At 48.5% G+C, this 20,366-nt stretch overlaps 1 protein-coding gene across 1 annotated transcript in view; it reads right to left on the bottom strand.

The window, feature by feature from the left end:
- The window catches only part of TENM4 (teneurin transmembrane protein 4), a 721,609-nt gene that overhangs the window by 47,532 nt on the left and 653,711 nt on the right, over window positions 1–20,366 (bottom strand). Inside the window, exons 23-27 of the mRNA XM_059187848.1 lie at window positions 18,353–18,620; window positions 15,599–15,742; window positions 12,747–12,996; window positions 10,447–10,467; window positions 2,144–2,376 (exon numbers count right to left, since the gene is read on the bottom strand). Coding sequence (XP_059043831.1) covers window positions 2,144–2,376; window positions 10,447–10,467; window positions 12,747–12,996; window positions 15,599–15,742; window positions 18,353–18,620 — 916 coding nt within the window. The remainder of the gene's footprint in view (window positions 1–2,143; window positions 2,377–10,446; window positions 10,468–12,746; window positions 12,997–15,598; window positions 15,743–18,352; window positions 18,621–20,366) is intronic.

Below are 20,366 nucleotides of genomic sequence, written 5' to 3'. Positions count from 1 at the left end.
TCTCTCTGGGTTAATTACAGACTTTTGGGCAATTTCACTGCCATTCCATCTGGGTGCCTACATGCGTGCCTCCGTGTGTGTCCATCTGTGTGTACAGAACACACGTGTGTGGGGCGGGCAACCAAGAAAGACCTGGAGAGAATAACCTTTGCAGAAAAAAACACATTTAAATCTAAGAGAATAGAATGCTGTCACTGAACGTGGTCTTGGGGATCCATGGAGCCCATTCTGCTCATTTGCCAATGAGAAAAATGAGGCCCAGAGCAGGAGGTCAGAGGCCAGGGAGCGGCAAGACTAAATCGTGATGCAGGATCCCTAAGTACCGGCCAGGTTTTCTTTCCACTGTAGGCCACTGCTCAGGGTTTGGAAATCGTGACTGGGACCACCGAAGTCCCAGTACCTACCCCACAGTTACCACCTGACCAGTCCCGGTATGTTGGAGATGTGATGAGATCATACATGATATGGCGTGGTAATATAATGTAATATAATAGCACAACTGTAATAGAAGTCACTCTTTATGAGATGTTTCTCAGGTGCCCAGAACCACTGAACTAAGCGTTTTCACTCCTGATCAGATTTAATCTGTACTATGTGCGGTAGTACATTCCTGTTTCATAGACGAGGAAACTGTGGTTCAGACAGGATAAGCAACTCACCCCAACCCACAAGGCTATGAGGTGACAGGGACTGGATCTGAATACAGAACTGCCTGATTTCACTAGGGTCTAGGGCTTGGACTGGAAAGTGCATATGCCAACTGTATTTTACCAACCGCTTTCACAGACATTAATTTCATTCACTAGGGGCATAGCTGGGTCCAGGAGAGGCCCTGAAATCTGGCACTATTTACTTATACTATCACCTGTGACTTTTTTGTGGGGTATCATATGAAATATATTCATTTTGACCCTCAGAACAATCCTAGGAGGTGGACACACATGGTATTAATGTCCCTATTTTATTAATGGGGACGCTGAGGATTAGATACTACGGGTGATCATCTTTATGGCTGCACACAGCGGATGCTTTGTCGATGAAGGTTGATAATGACAGCTTCTCCCCTAAAAAGCCTTCCCTGTATTCTAGGCACAGAATTTGGAGTCCTGGGATGCCTGGGTGGCTCAGTTGGTTAAATGGCTGCCTTCAGCTCAGGTCATGATCTCAGGGTCCTAGGATCGAGTCTCACGTTTGGCTATTCGCTCTGCAGGGAGCCTGCTTCTCGCTCTGCCTCTGCCTGCCACTCTGCCTGCCTATACTCTGTCTCTCTGGCAATTAAAAAAAATAAAATCTGAAAAAAAAAAAAAAAAAGAATTCAGAGTCCCTCGCAGAGGTCTCCTTGCTTCTCAGGGAGAAGCTCCTCTTCCTCTCTCCCACCTCAGTGGTGCACGTTCGAGTCTTACTTCTGCTCCACTGAACTTATCTATGCATCCATAGTACACTGCACACTCAGTGAACACTTGCTGAATAAGCGAATGAAAAACTGTAATTGTGAAAGACTTTCTGAGGACTCAAAGCTAAAGCCTGCAGTTAACCCTTCCCACGGCACGTGAGCGCCTACAGAGATGATGCGCTGCAATGTTCTGATAAAACAATAACACGAGAGAGAGCATAGATGTCCAACAGCAGGGGACTGATGAGTGAAGGACGGGACATCCATTTGATGGAATGCTGTATGGCCTCAGAAAATGAGGACAGAGAAGACTAATAGCATGGAGAAATGTTCGTGATGTATCAGTGAGGGGAAAAAACCAGGTTATTAAAATAGTTTGTTTAATGTGACCTCAGTTTTGTCTGATTTTGGTGAGCTCACAAACACATGCATACCAGCACGCAGAAGAAAGGCTAGAAGGAAAGACAGGAAATGTCACCCGGAATGTTTCTGACAGGTGTAATTGTGACAATTCTAAGTTTTCTCTGTAGGCTTCCTGGTATTTTCCAAAATGCTTTCGCAAGGACAAACATGTATTTCTTTTGAAAATGGAGTGGGTATGAAGCGTGAATTTTGCTCTCACATGGGGCTGATTTATAATTTTTTTCCAATTCTAAGCCCGAGTGGGCAGCTGGACTCCTCACTCCTGAGAAGTTAATGAGCAGGGCCCCCATCAATGTCACTGATTGTGTTTAAAAGGCAAGGTCTTACCTCTGGGGTTGGTAAGTGTGGCTTCGGTGGCCTTGCCACCATCCCCGCAGCGAGTGTCATCGAAGGGGAGGCACTGGTCACCTGTCCCCGCGACCACTTCGGAGTTCTTGACGAGGTCCTTCACCACCACAGTGGACTTGATCTTAAAGACCCGCCGGCTGTTGGTATCCGAGAGGAAGACAGCCCCGCTCATGGGGTCCGTGGTCAAGTAGTATTTATGTGCTGGGCTGTGACTGCGAGATAAGGACACACAGTTGGTGAGCACTTTCTTTCTCCCCATCAGGGGACCACAGAGGTATAACTTGAATCCAAGCAAAAAGTCACCTGGGGATGATGTCCCTCTTTTGGGTGAGGGTTCTGCAATTTTTCTGACCCCCGTGGTTGGCTTCACTACCCATCTTACCTAACTGTTAATACAAAAAAGCTCTTGCCAATGACCGCAATGCCCAACCAGCGCCCTGTCCGTAAGAGGGGCTCAACTCGTGTTTTCTTAAAAGGATTATCAGGGAGGCTGATGGTGGGTGGCCTGTAAAGCCAAGCCAGAAACACTAGAGGGCTTGCCTCTAAAAAACAAAACAAAACAAAACAAAACAAAACAAAACAAAACAAAACACCACACTCCAAGAGTTCAAAACACAAGCCCTTCTTCCCTGAGTCTGTAAGCAGCCCTACCCCATCGGCCTCAAGACCCAACTGACTCAGGCCAGTCAGAACTGGCCAGCTCTGAAGCTCAGTCAGGGGCAACACAGTCTTATATTACTCAGGCCTACCTTACACTCATCTGAAGCTCAGGAGTCTCCCTTCTGTGATTAGATACAAGGAATTGCAGTTTGAGTTTGTAATTTGCAGCAACACCCAAGGAAAAATTAATAAAACAAGACAGTAGTTCTGGTGATGGTTCTGTTTCTGGAAGTCCTAAAGACAAGGCGCTGCCAACAGAGGGAAGCAGAGGCAGACCGCAACCATATGGAGGATGGCAGAGACAAGGCACTGGCCCTGAGCACAAGGCAGGAGAAAAGCACAAGTTCTGGAATCAAATCAGTCTGGGTTCCAAATCTGGCTCTGTCATTTCCAGGTTCTGAAACCTAGGCAAGGTAGCTGGCCTTCTGAGCCTCAAGTTTTCTTCATCTGCACAATGGGGTACGAACAGCTACCTTGTTGGTGTACTGAGAAAATCATATAAAATCATAGGTTAAGAATATTTAGCATAGTGCATGGCACATCATAGATACTCAATAATCTTAACTGTTCTTCTGGTTCCTAGTCATTATGTTTTTGTTTTGTTTTGTTTTGTTTTGTTTTGTTTTTTCCACAGTTGGAGAGAACTCCCTAATTAAACTGGGGTTGTCCTATCACATGGTACTGCTTTATAATTTCTTCCAAGTCTAGGCCAGACTGAAGCTGGACTCCTAAGTCCTGGAAAGCTGGTTTTCCGTTTCTGTGCATGGCTTCGTCATTCCTGGGGCCTCAAGCTGCATCTTAATACTGGTTACTGCTTCCAAGTCTTCGGAAAGTCTTCTGATTCAAGGGACTCTCCCTCTGTTCAGGTTGGATGGCCTGGCACTGGCCATTTTCACTGGATGGTGGAATGCAAACTGTGCTGGGGACTCAGAGGGTGGACTGAGCAGTGCCTAGAGCCCCAGCAAAGCAGGGGCACAAACCTTCAGGATGCAAGTACGAGAATCAGAAAAGTCTAGAAGGAAGTGATTTTATGTTTTATCAGACTTATTGGTTTTGGCTCCTTTTGAAAAACAAGATTTTATTTTATAGATTGGTGGTTTTTGAATCACACATGAAGACGGGGGGAGGGGGGCATCATCATCATTTCAGCGTCAGGGTCTACGAAGGTCTTAATCTGGCCCCGACTGGCTGTCTTCACAACCATCCCTTGCTTTGGGCGTTGTCTTGGGGACTGGCAGATTCTCAACAGGGCCAGATTCCCAGACCCAACATATGCTCCCTTTATTGTCTCTCCTTGAATTAGACTAAGGTGACATGACTTTCTGCAACTGTCCTTCCTCTCTAGACCTAACGTGACTGTCCCCTCACCTCATCCTTCTCAAATAATAGGAAGGTCTCTTTGCCTGCAGCCTGGGTCCTCCCCAGGCCATTCTTCCTTGTTCTAACCCAAACACTGTGACATCACTCCAGTGCCAACACCCTCCCTTCCAGGACGCCCCATGGCTTCTAGGCCAAGTTCAGACTCCCCAGCCAAGCAACACACAGGGCCCTTTGCATGCAGCCGCTGCATTACCTCCCCAGCCTCCTCCCAGAAGACGCCCTGGACTGTATCACCTTGTCTCCCCCACACCTCCACACCTCTCTGCACCTGTCATCCCCGCTCTGTGGAATGTTCTGTCCCCCTTCCCTCTTCAGCCTGCTGAACTTCTACCCATTCTTCAGGTGTCAGCTCAATGGTGCCTTTTCTGGCAAAACCTTCTCTGACCCCTGTGTGTGGAAATTCGTATCTGCTCCGAACTGCGTAACAGGACACTTCACATAATGCTGTCGCTATTTATTCATGAGGCTGCCTCCCAAATCGGACAGCCAGCACTTGAAGGGAAGAGACGGGAGTTGATTCGGTTTTGTATTCCCCATGTTCAGCTTGGTGTCTTCCAAGGTATACCAGCAACTTGCTTTAAATGGACGGCATCTCCATTTTGAACTTATTTATTTTCATTCAAATTACTTGGTGTTTCTTTTACTTCTCTTTTGGGGGAAACTGATAACAGCAGAGATGTCCTGTTTGTCTTGAAATGCCCCCTGAGACTGCCCACAACGCAGCACAGAGGTAATCTCCCCAGATGACGCGGATACTGGCTAAACAAAACCGCAGCCACCTTAGAGCCCAATTTGCGACGCGGGGCAGCCTCGGTCTGGATCTGCTTTCCTGACTACAGCTGTAGGGCGGCGGGGGGATAGTTTCATTTCTTTGTGCATCACCCAGGACAAACTGTGCCATCCACCTTGACAGAAAATGTGTCCTGGAGGGAGTAGGGTGGCGGCCCTGTCCTCTGAGTTTCGCCCCCGGGGTTTCTGGCTCACGTCTCCTTGCAGCGACCCAGGGACGTGTCCCTCATGTTCAGTTTCCCAGCTCAGTGAATTCCAGAAGGAGGTGGCACTGGCAGGCCTGTCCCAGAGAGTCTGAAAGAGCTGTGGCCCAGCTTTTGTGCCCAAGGACATATTTGCAGTCTGGTGGTCTGGGAAGTGTAGAGAAAGAATGCTAGAAGATGTGGGTTCTCATTTGAGCAAGTCACCTACATCACTCAAATTGTAAGTCAGCCGATGAAGGTCCTGCTCTACCTGGCCCACAGGCTTGTCATCAGTATCAAATGAAAGGATACATCTCAACGGCCCTTTCTGGTTGGTAGATCTCTTGGACAGTCTTCAGGGTCCTGTTTCCTTGTGCTACCTGCCCAGGGAGCAGCAGCCGGACCTCTGCCGGGGGCAGGACCCCCATTCAGTGGGGGCAGAGCTTGCAGAGATGACTGTCGCTGTTAGAAAGCATCTGCTACCACCTCTGGGGGCTTGTTCTGTTCCAGACACCAGCCCAGTGCTTTATACACATAACCTGACCCTCTGCACAACTACTGTGTAAGGCAGGGGTTTGTTGTTTTTTAAAAATATATATATTTCAGGGGCACCTGGGTGGCTCAGTGGGTTAAGCCTCTGCCTTCAGCCCAGGTCATGATCCCAGGGTCCTGGGATCAAGCCCCGAGTCAGGCTCTCTGCTCAGCAGGGAGCCTGCTTCCCTTCCTCTCTCTCTGCCTGCCTCTCTGCCTACTTGTGACCTGTCTGTCAAATAAATAAATAAAATCTTAAAAAAAAAAAAAAATATATATATATATATATATATATATATATATATATATATATATATTTCAGAAAATTGAGGCTACCAGAGGTGAAGGGACTTGACCAGGGCCAGAGACTGATGAGCGGCAGGATGGGTTTCCAGTCCAATCCTCTTGACCTAAAGGCCGTGTTCTTCCTATTTGCCCACACTGCCTCTCAGGGCCTACAAAGTGCCCTGCCCTTCCCCACCAGGGAGCACCTGTGTGCTGAGAGCCAGCTCCAGCATCATCTCATCTATCTCATCTGTAACGCCATCCCTGAATTCCCAGCCCTGCTTTCCTCCACTGGATAACTGGCCACGTCCTTCCTGGTGCCCCTAGGCCCTCAGCAGATTACTGTAAGTACTGTGGCACCTCAAGACACTTCCGTTTAGTTTGCCTCCTCAATGACATCTTGAACTCTTTAAGAGCAGGGACCAGCTTCGAGTCCCTGCTGCTTAGCTCTGGGCTGCTGCAGAGTAAGTGTTCCAGAAAGGTCTACTGAATTTATGAATCAGCGAGTGAATGACTGACTACGTGCCTCCCTGGGAGTGTACAGAGGAAATACGAATGCTAAGGAGTTTAAGGTGATGGTGCTCAAACATGGCTGCACATCAGATTCACAAGGAAAGCTTAAAGACAAAAGAAAAAGAAAAAGAAGAAGAAGAAGAAAAGCCTCCCTGACACTGAAGGTCCTGGGCACCTCTACCTTTAGGATCTCTCCAGGTGACTCTGATTTGGAAACTGAGGTCTGACAACAGGGATCTTCAAACATTAAGGGGCAAATGATTCACCCGGAGATGATATTAAATGCAGATTCCAGTTCAACAGTTCTGGGGTGTGGCCTGAGCACCCGTATTTCTAACAAGTCTTCGGAGATGCCGGGGTTGCCCGTCTGCTCTGCGAGTAGCACAGCTTTCGGCTACAAACCATCTACTCTACAAACCATCCCTGCGTGAGACGCAGCCCCAGGCTCAGCTCTGCAGCAGGGACCGTGTTGGATTCAGCTCTGATTCCTGGTCTCTTGAGCCGGGCTGGGCACAGGGGACAGTCACGGCTCTGTTTGCAGAGTCCACCGAGGGACCCACATTCTTTTCTACCTCTGTAAACATGAACGTGGGGCCTCTGGAAGCTATGCACACTCCTGGAGACTCCCTGGGTGTCATCCCCGAAGTTCATGAGCTGAAATCAAGCCTCACTATGCCCTCTTTCTGGATACTGTGGGGAACTTCCTGCTGGGAGCTGGGAGTCCAGGGACCAGAGGCTTTCCAGTCCCTGCTCCTCAGTGAGAGTTCCCTCTTTGGCTCAGAGTAACGTCTACAAATGAGCATCCTTTGACTACATCTGGCAGAACCTGGCAGAACCTGATTTACTGGTTCTTAGAACCAAGTGGGAAGAGCCACAAAGACAGGGGTTCAAACGGTAGCTGACCTTAGGCAAATCACTTCATTACTCTGAGCCTTAGTTTCCTCATCTGAGAAATGGGGATAATCACAAGTACTTCAAAGGGCTACTTTGAGGACAACACTGTATAAAAAATATATATATATACACACACAAAGAATATAAATCTCTGAGCACAGTGCCTGTTCCATAAAAATGCCCAATAAATGGCAGCTTGCCACCTGGAGAAACCTTCAGATTATTCTGTTAGTGCATACTGGAAAAGCCAAGACTTCGTATTGTCCCTCCCTGCCTATTTTCTGGGGCCGTACAGGGCTCTCTACTGGAGTTCACTTAATATGTGCAGCTGGGATGATGGAGACCTGAGTTCAAACGTGCTTCTGAGCAAGAGGCTTCAGGCATTCCTCCGAGACCCGGGTGAGGAGATCTAGGAGAAAATGAGGATCCTCATTCCCTGAGGGGGTCTACCGAGGGAAGATGCCCACGGGGTCCCTGGATGCCCTGTGTGGTGGACTGACATGAGGCTGAACAGAGGGGGACAAGACTGCCCCTGGGAACACCCACATGGACTGCCACTCCTGGGAACAGCTGGGACAGAAAATGCTCAAGGACAGAGAGGACAAAATTTTAGAATTTTTAATCCACTTCTGACATTAACGAACGGGGACAAGAAAGGCCTGGAGAGAGGAAGGGATTTACCACTATCCAAGTGCTGGTTAAAATCAGAGCTGGGACCTGGGTCTTTTCACTCCAGAATTTCTGTAGAAAACTGGAGAAGGTAGAAAGAATTTCCTTTATTCCTTCCACTTTGGTTTACTTCAGAAGTAGTTTTTGGCGCCTGAGAAAGCTACGAATTGAGGGAAGGCAGGAAGCTTACTCTGAAATCATGCCACGGATGTATCGAAAGATCACTCAACGTCAGAAACAAAAGGGCACCAAAACCACAAGTCTCATGGTTTAGAGAAGATGCGTCTGGAAACTGGAAACGCTGGGCTTCCAACCCAGAGGCCCTTGATGAGGGCGCCACAAAGCTGGGCAGGATCCCTGGCCGCCTGATTCTGCCTGGCTTCATCCCCTGTAGCCCCCTGGCTTCATCCCCTGTATCCAGCCAGGGACCACCACTGCCTGAAGGCTGTCATGTGAAATACTAGGTCTTCACCCCAGATCTTTGTATGAAATGTACTTCTGTGTTTGCTCTAAGACCCAAGTTGGGGCTGTGCATCGATTCACAGTTCAGTCTCTTCCATACGAAGCTCCCTCAAAATTCTTTTAGCTTGTAGGGCCAGGAAAAAATATACCCTCTCTGAGAAGTGAGCGTATTTTCCCATTTCTGATCATGCAAACCATGAGAATAATTACGTTTCCCTGTTTACTCTGGCTGCCAGGAAGTACAGGGTGTAGTCTGACATACAATCACAGATGTGTTTCCTCCTTTTCCCCTTTATTCTCAACTTCTATTTAATTTACTCTAAAGAAGTATGTCTCTGGTTAGAAAAGGACTGAATTCCTTTTTGGGCAAGATGGAGACACCATTATCATTATATAATGGTTATGATGATAGTAATACCTATAAATATAATAATAATAACAACCAGGCCTGCAGCTCCCCCCGTGCCTCTGTGCCCAGCTCAATGCTGGATTCTTTACAGATATCCTCTGTAACCCATAAAACCGCCTCTGAGAGAGACTCTGTTAACCTCCAGGCAGAAACAAAAGCTCAGAAAGATGAAGTGATTTTTTTTTTTCAAGGTCACACAACAGGGAAGCTTCAGCTTTCTCAGCTGTAAACTGCGTGAGGCAAGAGAGCCTATCTCACTGGATGGTTTGGGGCTGAACTGCTACAGTTCATGTAAACCACAAATGCTCTCTCTGCCACAGACGAGGTGCTCTATCCATGTTAATTATTATTCTAACCTTAAAATAATATATATAATTGGGGGTGCCTGGGTGGCTCAGTCGGCGAAGCATCTGACTTCAGCTTAGGTCATGATCCCAGGGTCCTAGGATCGAGCCCCATGTTGGGCTCTGGGCTCTGCACTTAGTGGGAAGTCTGCTTCTCCCTCTGCCCCTCTCCCTGCTCATGTTCTCTCTTTCTAATAAATTAAGTCTTTAAAAAAGTAATACATAAGATTGTTCCATTAATACTATATCTAATTACATAGGTGTGGATATAAACATTACTGGATTTGGGGTATGTCTAACTCTTTCCACCATTCCAAGATTTTCTTTGATCCCAACTTAGCACCTACCCCATGTACAAGTTTGATGTGTGCGACATGTGGATAACTGAGAGCTGCATGTATGGCAGCCCCAGCTCCACCTGCCCATAGCTACTTCCAAGTTACCCGGAAGTGTGCAAAGCACCTGTGCCCCGGGGTCAGTCTAGCACCACAAAGACAGTGGTGCTGGTGGGCAGACATCACTCTTGGAGCATCTGATAAGGACCTCTCTGCCTGCTGCAGTGTCACTGTGAGCCTCTGTGACAAATCTACTCTGTGATGAAGTTCCTATTTGGGGACCGCTATTTTGGGTGGTCCATATGGTCTGAAAAATCCTCTCCCACTCTGTCCTTGCTGGCAAACTTTCTGGTGGGGTCACCTGGCATCCAAAGCCAAGGCATCCGGAACGCCCACAGAAGTGCAAACCTGACACCTGTCTTCTTCTAGGTTCTTCGCCTGATCGAGATGTTCTCAAGACTTCCCACTGTGACCATCGAAGCCACTCAACACAGTTTGGATGATGTCCTCATTTATTCCAAGGAGAAGCAGACGGGTGTTCAAATTACTATGCCAAGGTTAAAACTGTTTCCCCAATTATTTTCTGTCATGTCCACAGACGATCAGAGTAGCTGTTGCACTTCGCTAGAGATGAAAGGAGTTCAGGCTCTCACCACCCGCCCCCACCATTATTAATGACTTCCTCTCATGGTAACTGATTACTCCCAATCAGTTCCAATCGCACAGGACTCATTTGCTATTGAGCCATCTGAAATGGACACGTGCAGCTTACCATACAACATGCAACAAGGCAGAGGAGAGACAGGAAATTCTCCACTGGTTGGCTTACCTATGTCTGAAATCTTTATTTCTGACAGAAGACAGGAGAGCAGGGAATAGAAGAAAGAATGAGGTGTTAGCAGCGGGGTTAGAAGCATTATTAGCAGCCTGAAAACTTGACAGCAATGGTACTGTACAATACTATAATAAATAAAGACTTAGCAGCTATGACACTGATTTATTTTATATTGGATATTACTTGTCAGTGAGCTCACTTACAAGCAGCTACATATCACAGAAGAGGCCTGGTTTCACCTGCACCACCACGGCTGAGTTCAGGGGAAGAGAATGAGGCTGACAAGCTGTTGTTCTCACCAAGGCTAAGGCAGAGGCTGGAACAGCGGATTCCCTCCCCTGTACAGACACACAGGCCCAGAGATACACCTGCTCATGGCTGCGTCTCTGTCGGTGTGCACACAGCCCTACAGAGGGTACTCAAACCGTGCGCAGCCCACCGTGATTCTCCTCATAATGGAATACAGAACTGGAGATATACCATAATTAGAAGGGAGGGGGTGGAACAGGAAACAGACTGGGAAGAAAATATATTAAGATGGTAATGCATTGATAAACTTATTTTTCTCTCCAAATTTCATTTACTCCTCCCTTCCTTGTCTATTATCTTCCATGATCTCCCCTCAAATGTGGGAGGGAGGCAGGGAAAATGGGATCTCTTATTTTGAAGATGTGAAAATGGGGGCCCAGAGAGGGTACGTGTCTTGCCCAAAGTTGTATAGCGTCTCTGCCACGGAGGCCTGACTCCCTAGTTGATGGCTCTTTCCATGGTACTCTGGGAGACAGGAAGACAATGTGAGCAGCTGACTGGAGCATCCCTGACAGATTCTGTGACAGTGAGACTCATAAAAGAGAAAAGAAAGGCAGAGAATATTCCATTGGTGGTTCTCATGAGCTTGATATCTCATCTCCTAGGAATCCAGAGAATTCTGATTCTTCTCGTGGCCAAAGACCCTCTGCTTTATTTGTCTCTCTCTCTCTGTGTGTGTGTGTGTGTGTGTGTGTGTGTGTGTGTGTGTGTGAGACAGAGAGAGAGAGAGAGAGAAATAGGAACCCTTTCCTCCTGAGGGCTGCCATGACTGTGGTCAAACAGCAAGCCTTCCCTTCCTTTCACATGTGCCCTGTAGAGTGAGATTCTTAGCCGACAATCACCTCCAGGGAATAACTTAATGTGGCATTAAGCCAAAACAGCCCTTGTTGGATCAGGTGACAATTCTTTGGTGAGGCAGAGTTGTGTGATAGATGGCTTTCTGGGTTTGGGTCTGCCATTCCAGAAGCTGGACCTTGGGCAGATTCTTTAAATTCCCCAAGTCTCCTTTTCTCTTGCTTGTCAAGGGCAATCGTGACAAATACCTTGTGGGACTATTACACTGGGCAAATAGTTGAGATCTCACAAAAGTGAGTTTCCTTATCCCTGGCCATTTTTGGAAGAAAGCTTTCCAGCTCATGGGCCCGTCCTGTCCCCATGGACCCTAGTCCAGGAGATAGGCAGATCCCCTTCCCTAAAGCAGTTCTGAGGAACCTGGTACCATTTCTCCTGAAAGGGAGTGTGGGGTTCCCCTGTCTCTAACCACCGCTCCTCTGTAACCCCAGAACACCCCCTATGAACAGTGCTTTGGTTCTAAAATGATGTGCTTTGGTTCTACAAAGACCTGCTTCAGGGAGGCCTTGAGAAAATGCAACCCATCAGGCCCTTCCCTGAGCTCTAAGTGTGGCTGTGCTGCATCATGCACCGTTTGTACGGGGAGAAGGAAAAGGCCAAGTCGGCTGGCTCTGCGGCCCGTCAGGGGCTGAGCGGCACTGCCTAACTTCAGCCTGTGGGCCTTTATCTGAAGAGAACTCCTCCTAACTCAGATGAGTGTTTAGTAACAGGGTCAAATCAGGCAACACTGGCATGGGGGCTATGTCTATCCTGTTGTCCTTGTTCCTCTAGGAAGGCTCATGGGACTCATCCCCATCTGTTTGGTGCCAGGAAACGAGAGGAAATTCAAGGGCTTCCAGAATTCTGATTCCTGGTTGTTAGGAGACCTTTATATCTTTTGGGCACCGAGAATATCCTCCTGTTCCACAAGTGATTTGTCTTCGCTGCTGTGCCTGGTGGAAAACAGCACCTGCTTCCCCAGAGCCCCAGGTTTATAGTTCAGCCTCTGAGCTGGGAAGTGAAAAGTTCCGGATGGACTCTGACAGGTGCAGCTGTCTATCCCCTCCTCTGGGTGCAGTGGGTCATGCCACGTGGGCTCATGGGATGGCCTAGGGACAGTATTAGGAAGCTGAGGAGGACATCTCCTTACATACCTCAACTCCAGGATGTTGGTGACATTCCCAGAGGGGAAGATCCTTCGGATGTAGTTGAAGTCCCCCACATAGAGGCTCCCGTCGGAGCCGCACGTGAGGGCCACGGGGGCCAGGAGCTTGTTGCCATCAGCAAGGCCGTTGCAGCTGGGGCAGGAGATGCTTCTCCGGCGCCCGTTGCCCATGATGCTCCCGATGACAGGTGGCTGCTGAGACACAAACTGGTTCTCCCCGTTCCCTTTGTGCAAGATGCCTGGGACAAGGACAAAAGGGCAGAATCAACGATGGAGCCAGAAATGGCCCTCTTCTGTGGCCAACCACAGAGTCCCCTTGATTTTTGCAAGGAACACAAGCCCTCTGCCTACCATTTCCAGACTCAACCTCCAGGGCTGTGGCAACCCCACCACGAAACCCAGAATGTCCCGAACAGGCCAATCTTTCCCGAATGAACACTCGCGACGACTCTGTAAGATAGGTCCTATTACCCGCTCTGTATTAACGGAGGTTGGGGTGGGGGCAGGGGCGTGGCTCACCTGAGGTCACCCAGGCCCTGAATCATTCACCGCTTCTCAGATAGTACACGTCTAATCGCTGTCTTTATCACAGTGTGCATTTTTTAAAATTACACTTACCCATTTTCCTCTCCTTAGATTGCTACCATGTCAACTGTAGAACCGTGTCTTCTTCCCCCAGAGCCCCAGTGCCTCATGCAGAACTGGACACCGAGTAGATCCCAGTGAATGTTTACAGAGATGCACGAGTGAACTTCAGTCTCCTCTCACCAGGGTAGAGTCGAGAGACCTGGGGTTTTATGTGGTTTTGCTCCTAACAGACTGATCCCAGATGCTGCATCAGACTCCCCACTGCTTTACCTGCTCCTGGGCCTCAGTTTCCTTCCGAGCAAAATGAAGGGACTGAGCTTAGTGACCTGCAGATTTCATCCCATATCTACACAATTTCTTTTTAGGTCCTGCTCACCTTCATCTCCCATGTTACTGCCACAGCCTCCAAACTGGACTCCTTGCCTCCGACCTGATCTCTTCCATATCGAAGCCTGAATTTCAGGTTTATGGTCACTAGGATCTTGTCCCAGGCTGTCGCCTATTAGTTGGGTCCTTTATTAAACAGGTACCTTTCATTCTTACATAGTCTAATCACTCATTTTGCTACCACATGTTTGTGCTCTTTTTGGTTTTAGTGAATCCTCTGAGATCATAAAGATATTCTCCTAATTTTTCTTCTATTAAAGTGTTATCTTTCAAGTTTAGATCTTTTTTTTTTTTTTTTTTTTTTCAAATTTAGATCTTTAATTAACCTTATTTATTTTGTATGTAGGGTGAACCTAACATACCTATCCACCCACACTGACATCTGAGGCTCCCTCGGTCCCGGGCCAGTTCCTACATATGCATGGTGTGGTCCTCCACTGAGATTCCTTCTGTCCCCCATCCCATTCTGCAGCGACAGAAGCCCTGCCGTCTGACCAGGCATGGGACAATCTAGGGCAGATTACGCTTGGCAGGTGACGAAGTTCTGGCCAGTGGCGTGGGAAGCAGAAGTGCGGTAGGCAGCTGCTGGGAGGTGTCCTTGCAATGGAGAGGGACTGCCCTTAGCCCTTCTCCTCCTCCTTGCTGGCTGAGATGTGGATATGGAGGCCGGAACTTAGGCGGTCACCCTGAACCATCACGTTGGGGTTGGAGGTGCAAGCAGAGCAATGGGAGGGGAGGAACCCCGACCTCTGACCTGGCAGGCAGAGTGCCAAGCCAGCCCTGGACTGCCTCCCTCTGGACCTGGTGCTGAGTGAGAAACACGTTTTGAACTCATTTGGAATTCTGTTATTTTGGCTTTTCTGATGCACGTGGCCAAAACTGGTCCTCCTGATGGCTTTCAGGCCATTCTCTAAACCCCTTGCTCTGTCCCCTAGAGTCTCTTTATCTGCTCTGGGGCTGGCCCCGCACAGTAAGATGGTGGTTTTTCTAGAACCGTCGAATATCTGGCAGGGCCTCTTTTTTCTTCTGATTTTAAAGGCTGCCTTAGTAACTGACAAATCTTTAGGCTATCATAAATTCTAGAGTCCGTTTGTCAGTTTTTTCTTCAGCCATGCTGCGGCTTTGATAGATAGCCATTCCCAGCATCTTCAGGTGAGGCGGGAGCTGTCATGACCGTATTGAGTTGTCCCATCACAGCACACAGTCAAGGTGAGCGATCTAAACTACAGAGTGGATTGTGTCACTTGTAGGCCTGGAACCTTTCAGAGGCTTGACATCTGCCTCTGGACGCAGTTCAAAGTCCTAATCTTCTCAGCCTGGCCTCCAGCGGCTCCAGCCCCAGCTCTGGCTCTGGCTCTTGCCTTCATTTCATCCTTTGCTCAAACCACAGTGAATCTTCTTTCCAATTACTCTTCTTTTAGGCTTTTGTGCTTTGGCACCTACTGTGCCTTCTGCCTAAAATGTTCTCCCTACTTGATATATCGGGCTAATCCTACAGACCTTTTGAGACTCCGTCCAGAGGTTCTCTCCAAAGAGACACCTTGCGGAACCAAGAGGCTGAGGTGCCCCTGTTCCAGGTCCCAGGGTCCTGTGTTTTTGTGTGGGATGGCACAGCATGGAGACTGCCTGGGAAGTGTCTGGAGTCTCATTTCTGTATCCTCCAGTGCCTGGCAGTGCCCAGCATAGCGCAGGCTCCCAAGGAATATTTCTGATGACTAATCCTTTGGACGACTGATCACACATGAGCCCCTGTAACTGGGAGTGTGCATTTTCTTTTCTTTCTTTTTTTTTTTTAAAGGGCATGAAGGATATGAGATGAAGGTCCCACCCACAGCCTGGCTGCTGGAGTTCTTCTCACGCACTCACCACTCTGGATGTTGAGGGCATGGTGTTTGTCCAGGCTCCATCCTCCCAGCTTGGAAGCATCGATTTCGTAGCCCTGCAGCACTGCTGTTCTTTTCTCCCAGAGGATCAGATCTGGGCAGGATTCATACTCATAGCCTACAGAAACTGCAGAAAACAAAAGGTACGAAATGCACAGGTGAGCAAAGTCTCTGCTCTGGCTTTGATGTGCCTGCAAGGCTTGGTTTGTCTTTTGTAGGGAAGGAGAAAGGATCATGTTTCTCAGCAGGAGCCAGATGTACGTGCAGTACTGACCCAGAGAGGCTGAGCCCGAGTACCCTCTTTTCAAAGAACAATTGTGTCTTATTAGGAAAAAGTTGAAGGAAATGCACTAAACACCTTCAAAAGGACCCAGGTGAATTGATTCCCAGGACATGATCCTCTAGTATGGAAAACAGTTTAGGCACAAAGCTCTTCACTGCAGCTTTATTTCTAATAGTGCAAATTGGAAGTAATCTTAAAGTTCAAAAGGGTCTAGAGATTGAGCCCATCAAAAGGTACCCACTTGAGGAATATTATGCTGCCAGTGGATATTTTGGTTATGAAGATAACAGGGTGACATGGAAAATGTTTATGATGCCAAGCTGGAAAGACTCGTTATATATGGGATTATATGTGTGCTTAAAAAAAAAAAAAAAAACCATACAGGGCGCCTGGGAGCCTCTGTCTTCGGCTCAGGTCATGATCTCAGGGTCCTGGGATCAAGCCCTGCATCGGGCTCTCTGCTCAGCGGGGAGCCTGCTTCCTCCTCTCTCTCTGCCTGCCTCTCTGCCTACTTGGATCTTTGTCTGTCAAATCAATAAAATGTTAAAAAAAAAAACAAAACCATACACACACACACACACACACACACACACACACTTACTATACATAAAGAGAGAGAATAAATTTAAATGTTAACAAGTAGTAGCACTATTTATAGAAACATATGAATTTATTCATATTTTTGTCCACTCACTCATCAAATTTTTACTAGAAAAAGGAATTCTATACTGTTTATAATGAATACATGGATAAGGAGCTCAGTTAGGGTACTTTGAAAGCTGGAAGTTGCTTTGAGGTCTCAAACCTTGAAAATCCGCTGGTTTTTCTTCTGTCTCATAGATCCAGACCTTCTTGGAAGGGGACCGGGATGCAGGCAAACCATGGCAGGAGTCCCAAGACTGGATTTGTAAAAAAGCCCGGAACTGCCCGATGGAAAGGAACTAGCAGAGACAGGAATGGCATTTCTTTCAAGTATCCTTCTGTGTGGACTCTGCTTGCCAAGTGGGCAGTATCTTACCACATGTTCAAGGAAGGAATTAACAGTTGGGCAGCTCCTGAAAAAGTTTCCCTAGGTGCCATAAAAGGTTGCTGGCCAAATATAGGAGGAGGGGAATATCCATCCCGACACCTTCCCTATGACTGGGAGTCCTATTAGCAGCCTCTCTGCCTCCTATGGGTCACCTGTCCTCTCAGGGACAGGTCGGCCTCTTGGCTTGGAGGTCTCACTGTGCAGATGCTTTCCTTTGCCCTGGCTGGTGGACACGAAAAATGCTCATGTCACCCAAAGAGGTTGTGAGGTTTCATTGTTTTTGAAGAGACTCCAGAAGTAGTTTGAGTTACAGAAGGGAGCATGAACAAAGAGACTGGATCTTTGCTCCCACCATGCCCTTGCAAGGTAGGGTGGGATGTGAAGCTACGGGCGAGGTCTATGATGGGTCCAGCTCTGTTCCTCTCTCATCTGTCCTCCCGAAGTCCCCTCACTTCTCTGCTTCCTCTCGCAGAATCTGGGGACAGTCTCTGGCTCAGAGGGTGGCAATGAGGATTAGATGGGATATTAAACCGTGCGAGGGAGAACACCGGCCAGAGGGGGTGTTGAAAAAACATTCTCTCAGTGACTACCTGCCTTTCTTCCTTCCCTCCCTTCTCCTCTTTCTTTTTACAACATGATTTCTCCTCTGCTTCCTCATTTTGCTTCTGTGGAATCTAGCAAAAGAATGAAGTTGGAGCAGGGTTCAAGATGAGAAGGAATTCCCTGGGCTAATCCTCTCCGTGCTTGGGCGACCAGCCCTGCTGGGGGGACGTCGGCCAACAGTCCAGCTCTGAACCCCTTCTGGGACACTGCTCTGTACGGAAGCTGGCATGAGCACAGCCAGCCCCTGAAGGGTGATGTCTTGGTGGGGCTGGAACCCAGGCGAGGCTACAGTCACTTTCTGCTTCATCTTAAAAACAGACAGCAACAACAAGCACAGAATCTCTCTGATTGCGAATGAGGTACAGAGGCCAACAAGACATTCTGAGGAAGAAAGAATCTTAACTCCTGCATCTCAAAAAACTGAGGAAACCCAGAAGCTCCAGACTTCCACATTTTCTAGTGGGTGCGTTGAGGCCAGATGGTTGTGAGGGGGCAGGACAATGCCCAGCCAGCTCTACCTTTGTGGCACAAAGCCTCTTTTCGCCTGTCACATACCACAACAGCACTTTGCAAAGGCCCTTTTGGTTTTCTAAGCACCCCCCCCCTTTTTTAAAATGATCAACTTCTTTACATTCAGGTCTTTGAGTACATTCTTTGAGGTCATAGTTCCTGAAAAGTCTGGAAGGCCAACTAAGCCATAGGTATTTCTAAGAAGAGGAAAGGAGGAAGAAGAAACAAGGGAGGTGGAGAAACGGTCCCATGCCCCCAAGTGTTACTCTCTCCCTGGGGATGACCCTGAGTCCTGTGGCCGAGAGGCTTACCGAAAGCTTCTGATAGCCCGAACACCTTCTGGTTGTAGACGTCTGTCTTATCCCAGATGAAATAATAGGACAAGTCCGGGGCTGCAGCAAACCACTTCCTGAAGAGGCGGCCCTCAACCGCCACCATGAGGTGCACCTTCATGAGGTTGAAGGGGATGGTTGGGTGGGTGAGGCTGATCCTCAGGACAGACTTGTAGCCAGGGGTGCGGCTGCTCAGGTAGCTCAGCCTCATCTTGCAGCCCGAGATAGCGATCTCCTCCTGCAAAGCCTAGACAGACAGATGACACAGCAAGCAGCCGTCAGGGACTCACGGGAGCAGGGGAGACGGCAAGCCCCAAGCACTTTGGGTGACCGACAGGCAGAGGAGGAGGCAGAGAGGGAGGATGGAGGGGAGAGGAGGAGCAGGAACTCGGAAAGAGAGGAGAGGAAGGAGCGGGGAGGCAGAGTATGAAGAGGAGCGGGAGGAGGAGGGAACCAAAAGGCAGAAGGCCTGGTTTCCGGGGCCGACTTCATATGGTACGACCCTGCCTCGGGGAGCCTCAGGTTCTCCCCCATTCAGCGGGGATGCTGCTGCTCACCCTGTTGCATTACTGAGAAGGACATGTAGGATAATGTGTGTAAAATCACTCACGCTGCCGAATCTCAGTTTCCTCTCTGCCTTGGTGTGAGGACCGAGCAGAGCCACATACAGAAAAATGCCCAGCTCATAACAAGGGCTCAGTAAGTGGGATGATGGTGCCCTTACTGGTGCTGGTGCTGGTGCTGGTTCTGCAACTGGCAGGAAAAGGAAGAAAGGCCTTTCCCTCAGACTAATGCACACAGTTGCCTCAGCAGGGAGGACAGTGTCTCCCACAAAACTTTCCTAAAGTAAGATCCTCTGACAGCTATCCTTCTCAGGATAGTGAAGAGAGACCATGAGAGGTTGGCTAAACAATTATGCAGGGTTGCGAGCAAGGCCTGCCAAGGACCTGTGGCCAATACCCCTCTTCCCCAAAGCTAACCACGGAAAGAGGCTGAACTGGCGGCATGGGTTTCCGTGCCCCGGTTCATCTAGATGCTAGATGAACACAATGGTGGGGAAGGTGGCGCCCGATCTACTGGGTGTAATGGGCTCAGTTCCAAAATGGAGACTTGAAAATCAATGCCAGGGTGCTCAGGCACATGGCAAGAGCAGAGAACTTTTATCAGCTTGATGCTCTGGGCTCCGCTTCAAGAAGGGGACGTTAAATCAATTGAGGCTAACGTATCCATTAAAAGGACAGTGATCATTCTCTTCTCGTGTTCATGGAGAAACTGGGCCTTCACAAAGAAAGCCTTTTCCTCTCTGTCCGTTTCGTATCAGAGATGGGTGTGAACTTTCTCCCCACCTCATTCTGAACACATGAAATTTTAGGGCCTGGGCCTAAAGCAAAGGAATCTTTCTAAAAATCAGCTTGAAAATTCTAGGCGAAGCCGCTCTGTACCCGGGTGAACCACAGTCAGGGTTCGGAGTGCCATCCTGATGCTCTCATAAATATTTATCTTCAACGTACCCTTTAAAATGTACATCTCACAGTGCTTGCGAAGGCGGGCCAATGACAGGGCTGGGAAAACCCAGGAGCTTGTTTTCTTGTGTTTCATGAATCTGTTAATAAGCAAGGTTTGTGACCCAGCTGGGCTCACAGACACCCAGCCCAGGGAGCGTAGTGAAGAGGGCGGGACCTTTAACCTCATTTGTTCCAAAGTCTCTGCTCCTGGGAAAATGTCTGGCTGGAGCTGAACCAGGGTTGAGTAACAAATTACTTCTCTCCAGCAAGCTCTGTCTCCACTGACAACCATTTCAAAAGAAAGGTCAGCCTGGTAGTTGAGACAGGAGACAAGCCCTGCATCTCTGAAAAGGAGTGAGGGTTTCAACCTGTGGGTGCACTGAGAATTTCAAAATAGTTGTATGTCCCTCTCGTGGGCTGGTGCCTGAAGCCACGCAACAGGACACACGCACGGAGATGCATCTGCTCGGCCGGGCGCGAGACCTACA

The sequence above is a fragment of the Mustela lutreola genome, chromosome 1, assembly GCF_030435805.1.
Source record: "Mustela lutreola isolate mMusLut2 chromosome 1, mMusLut2.pri, whole genome shotgun sequence".
Classification (NCBI taxonomy): domain Eukaryota; kingdom Metazoa; phylum Chordata; class Mammalia; order Carnivora; family Mustelidae; genus Mustela; species Mustela lutreola.
The sequence above is the reverse complement of the archived record's forward strand: the minus strand, read 5'-3'. Positions and strand labels throughout refer to the sequence as shown.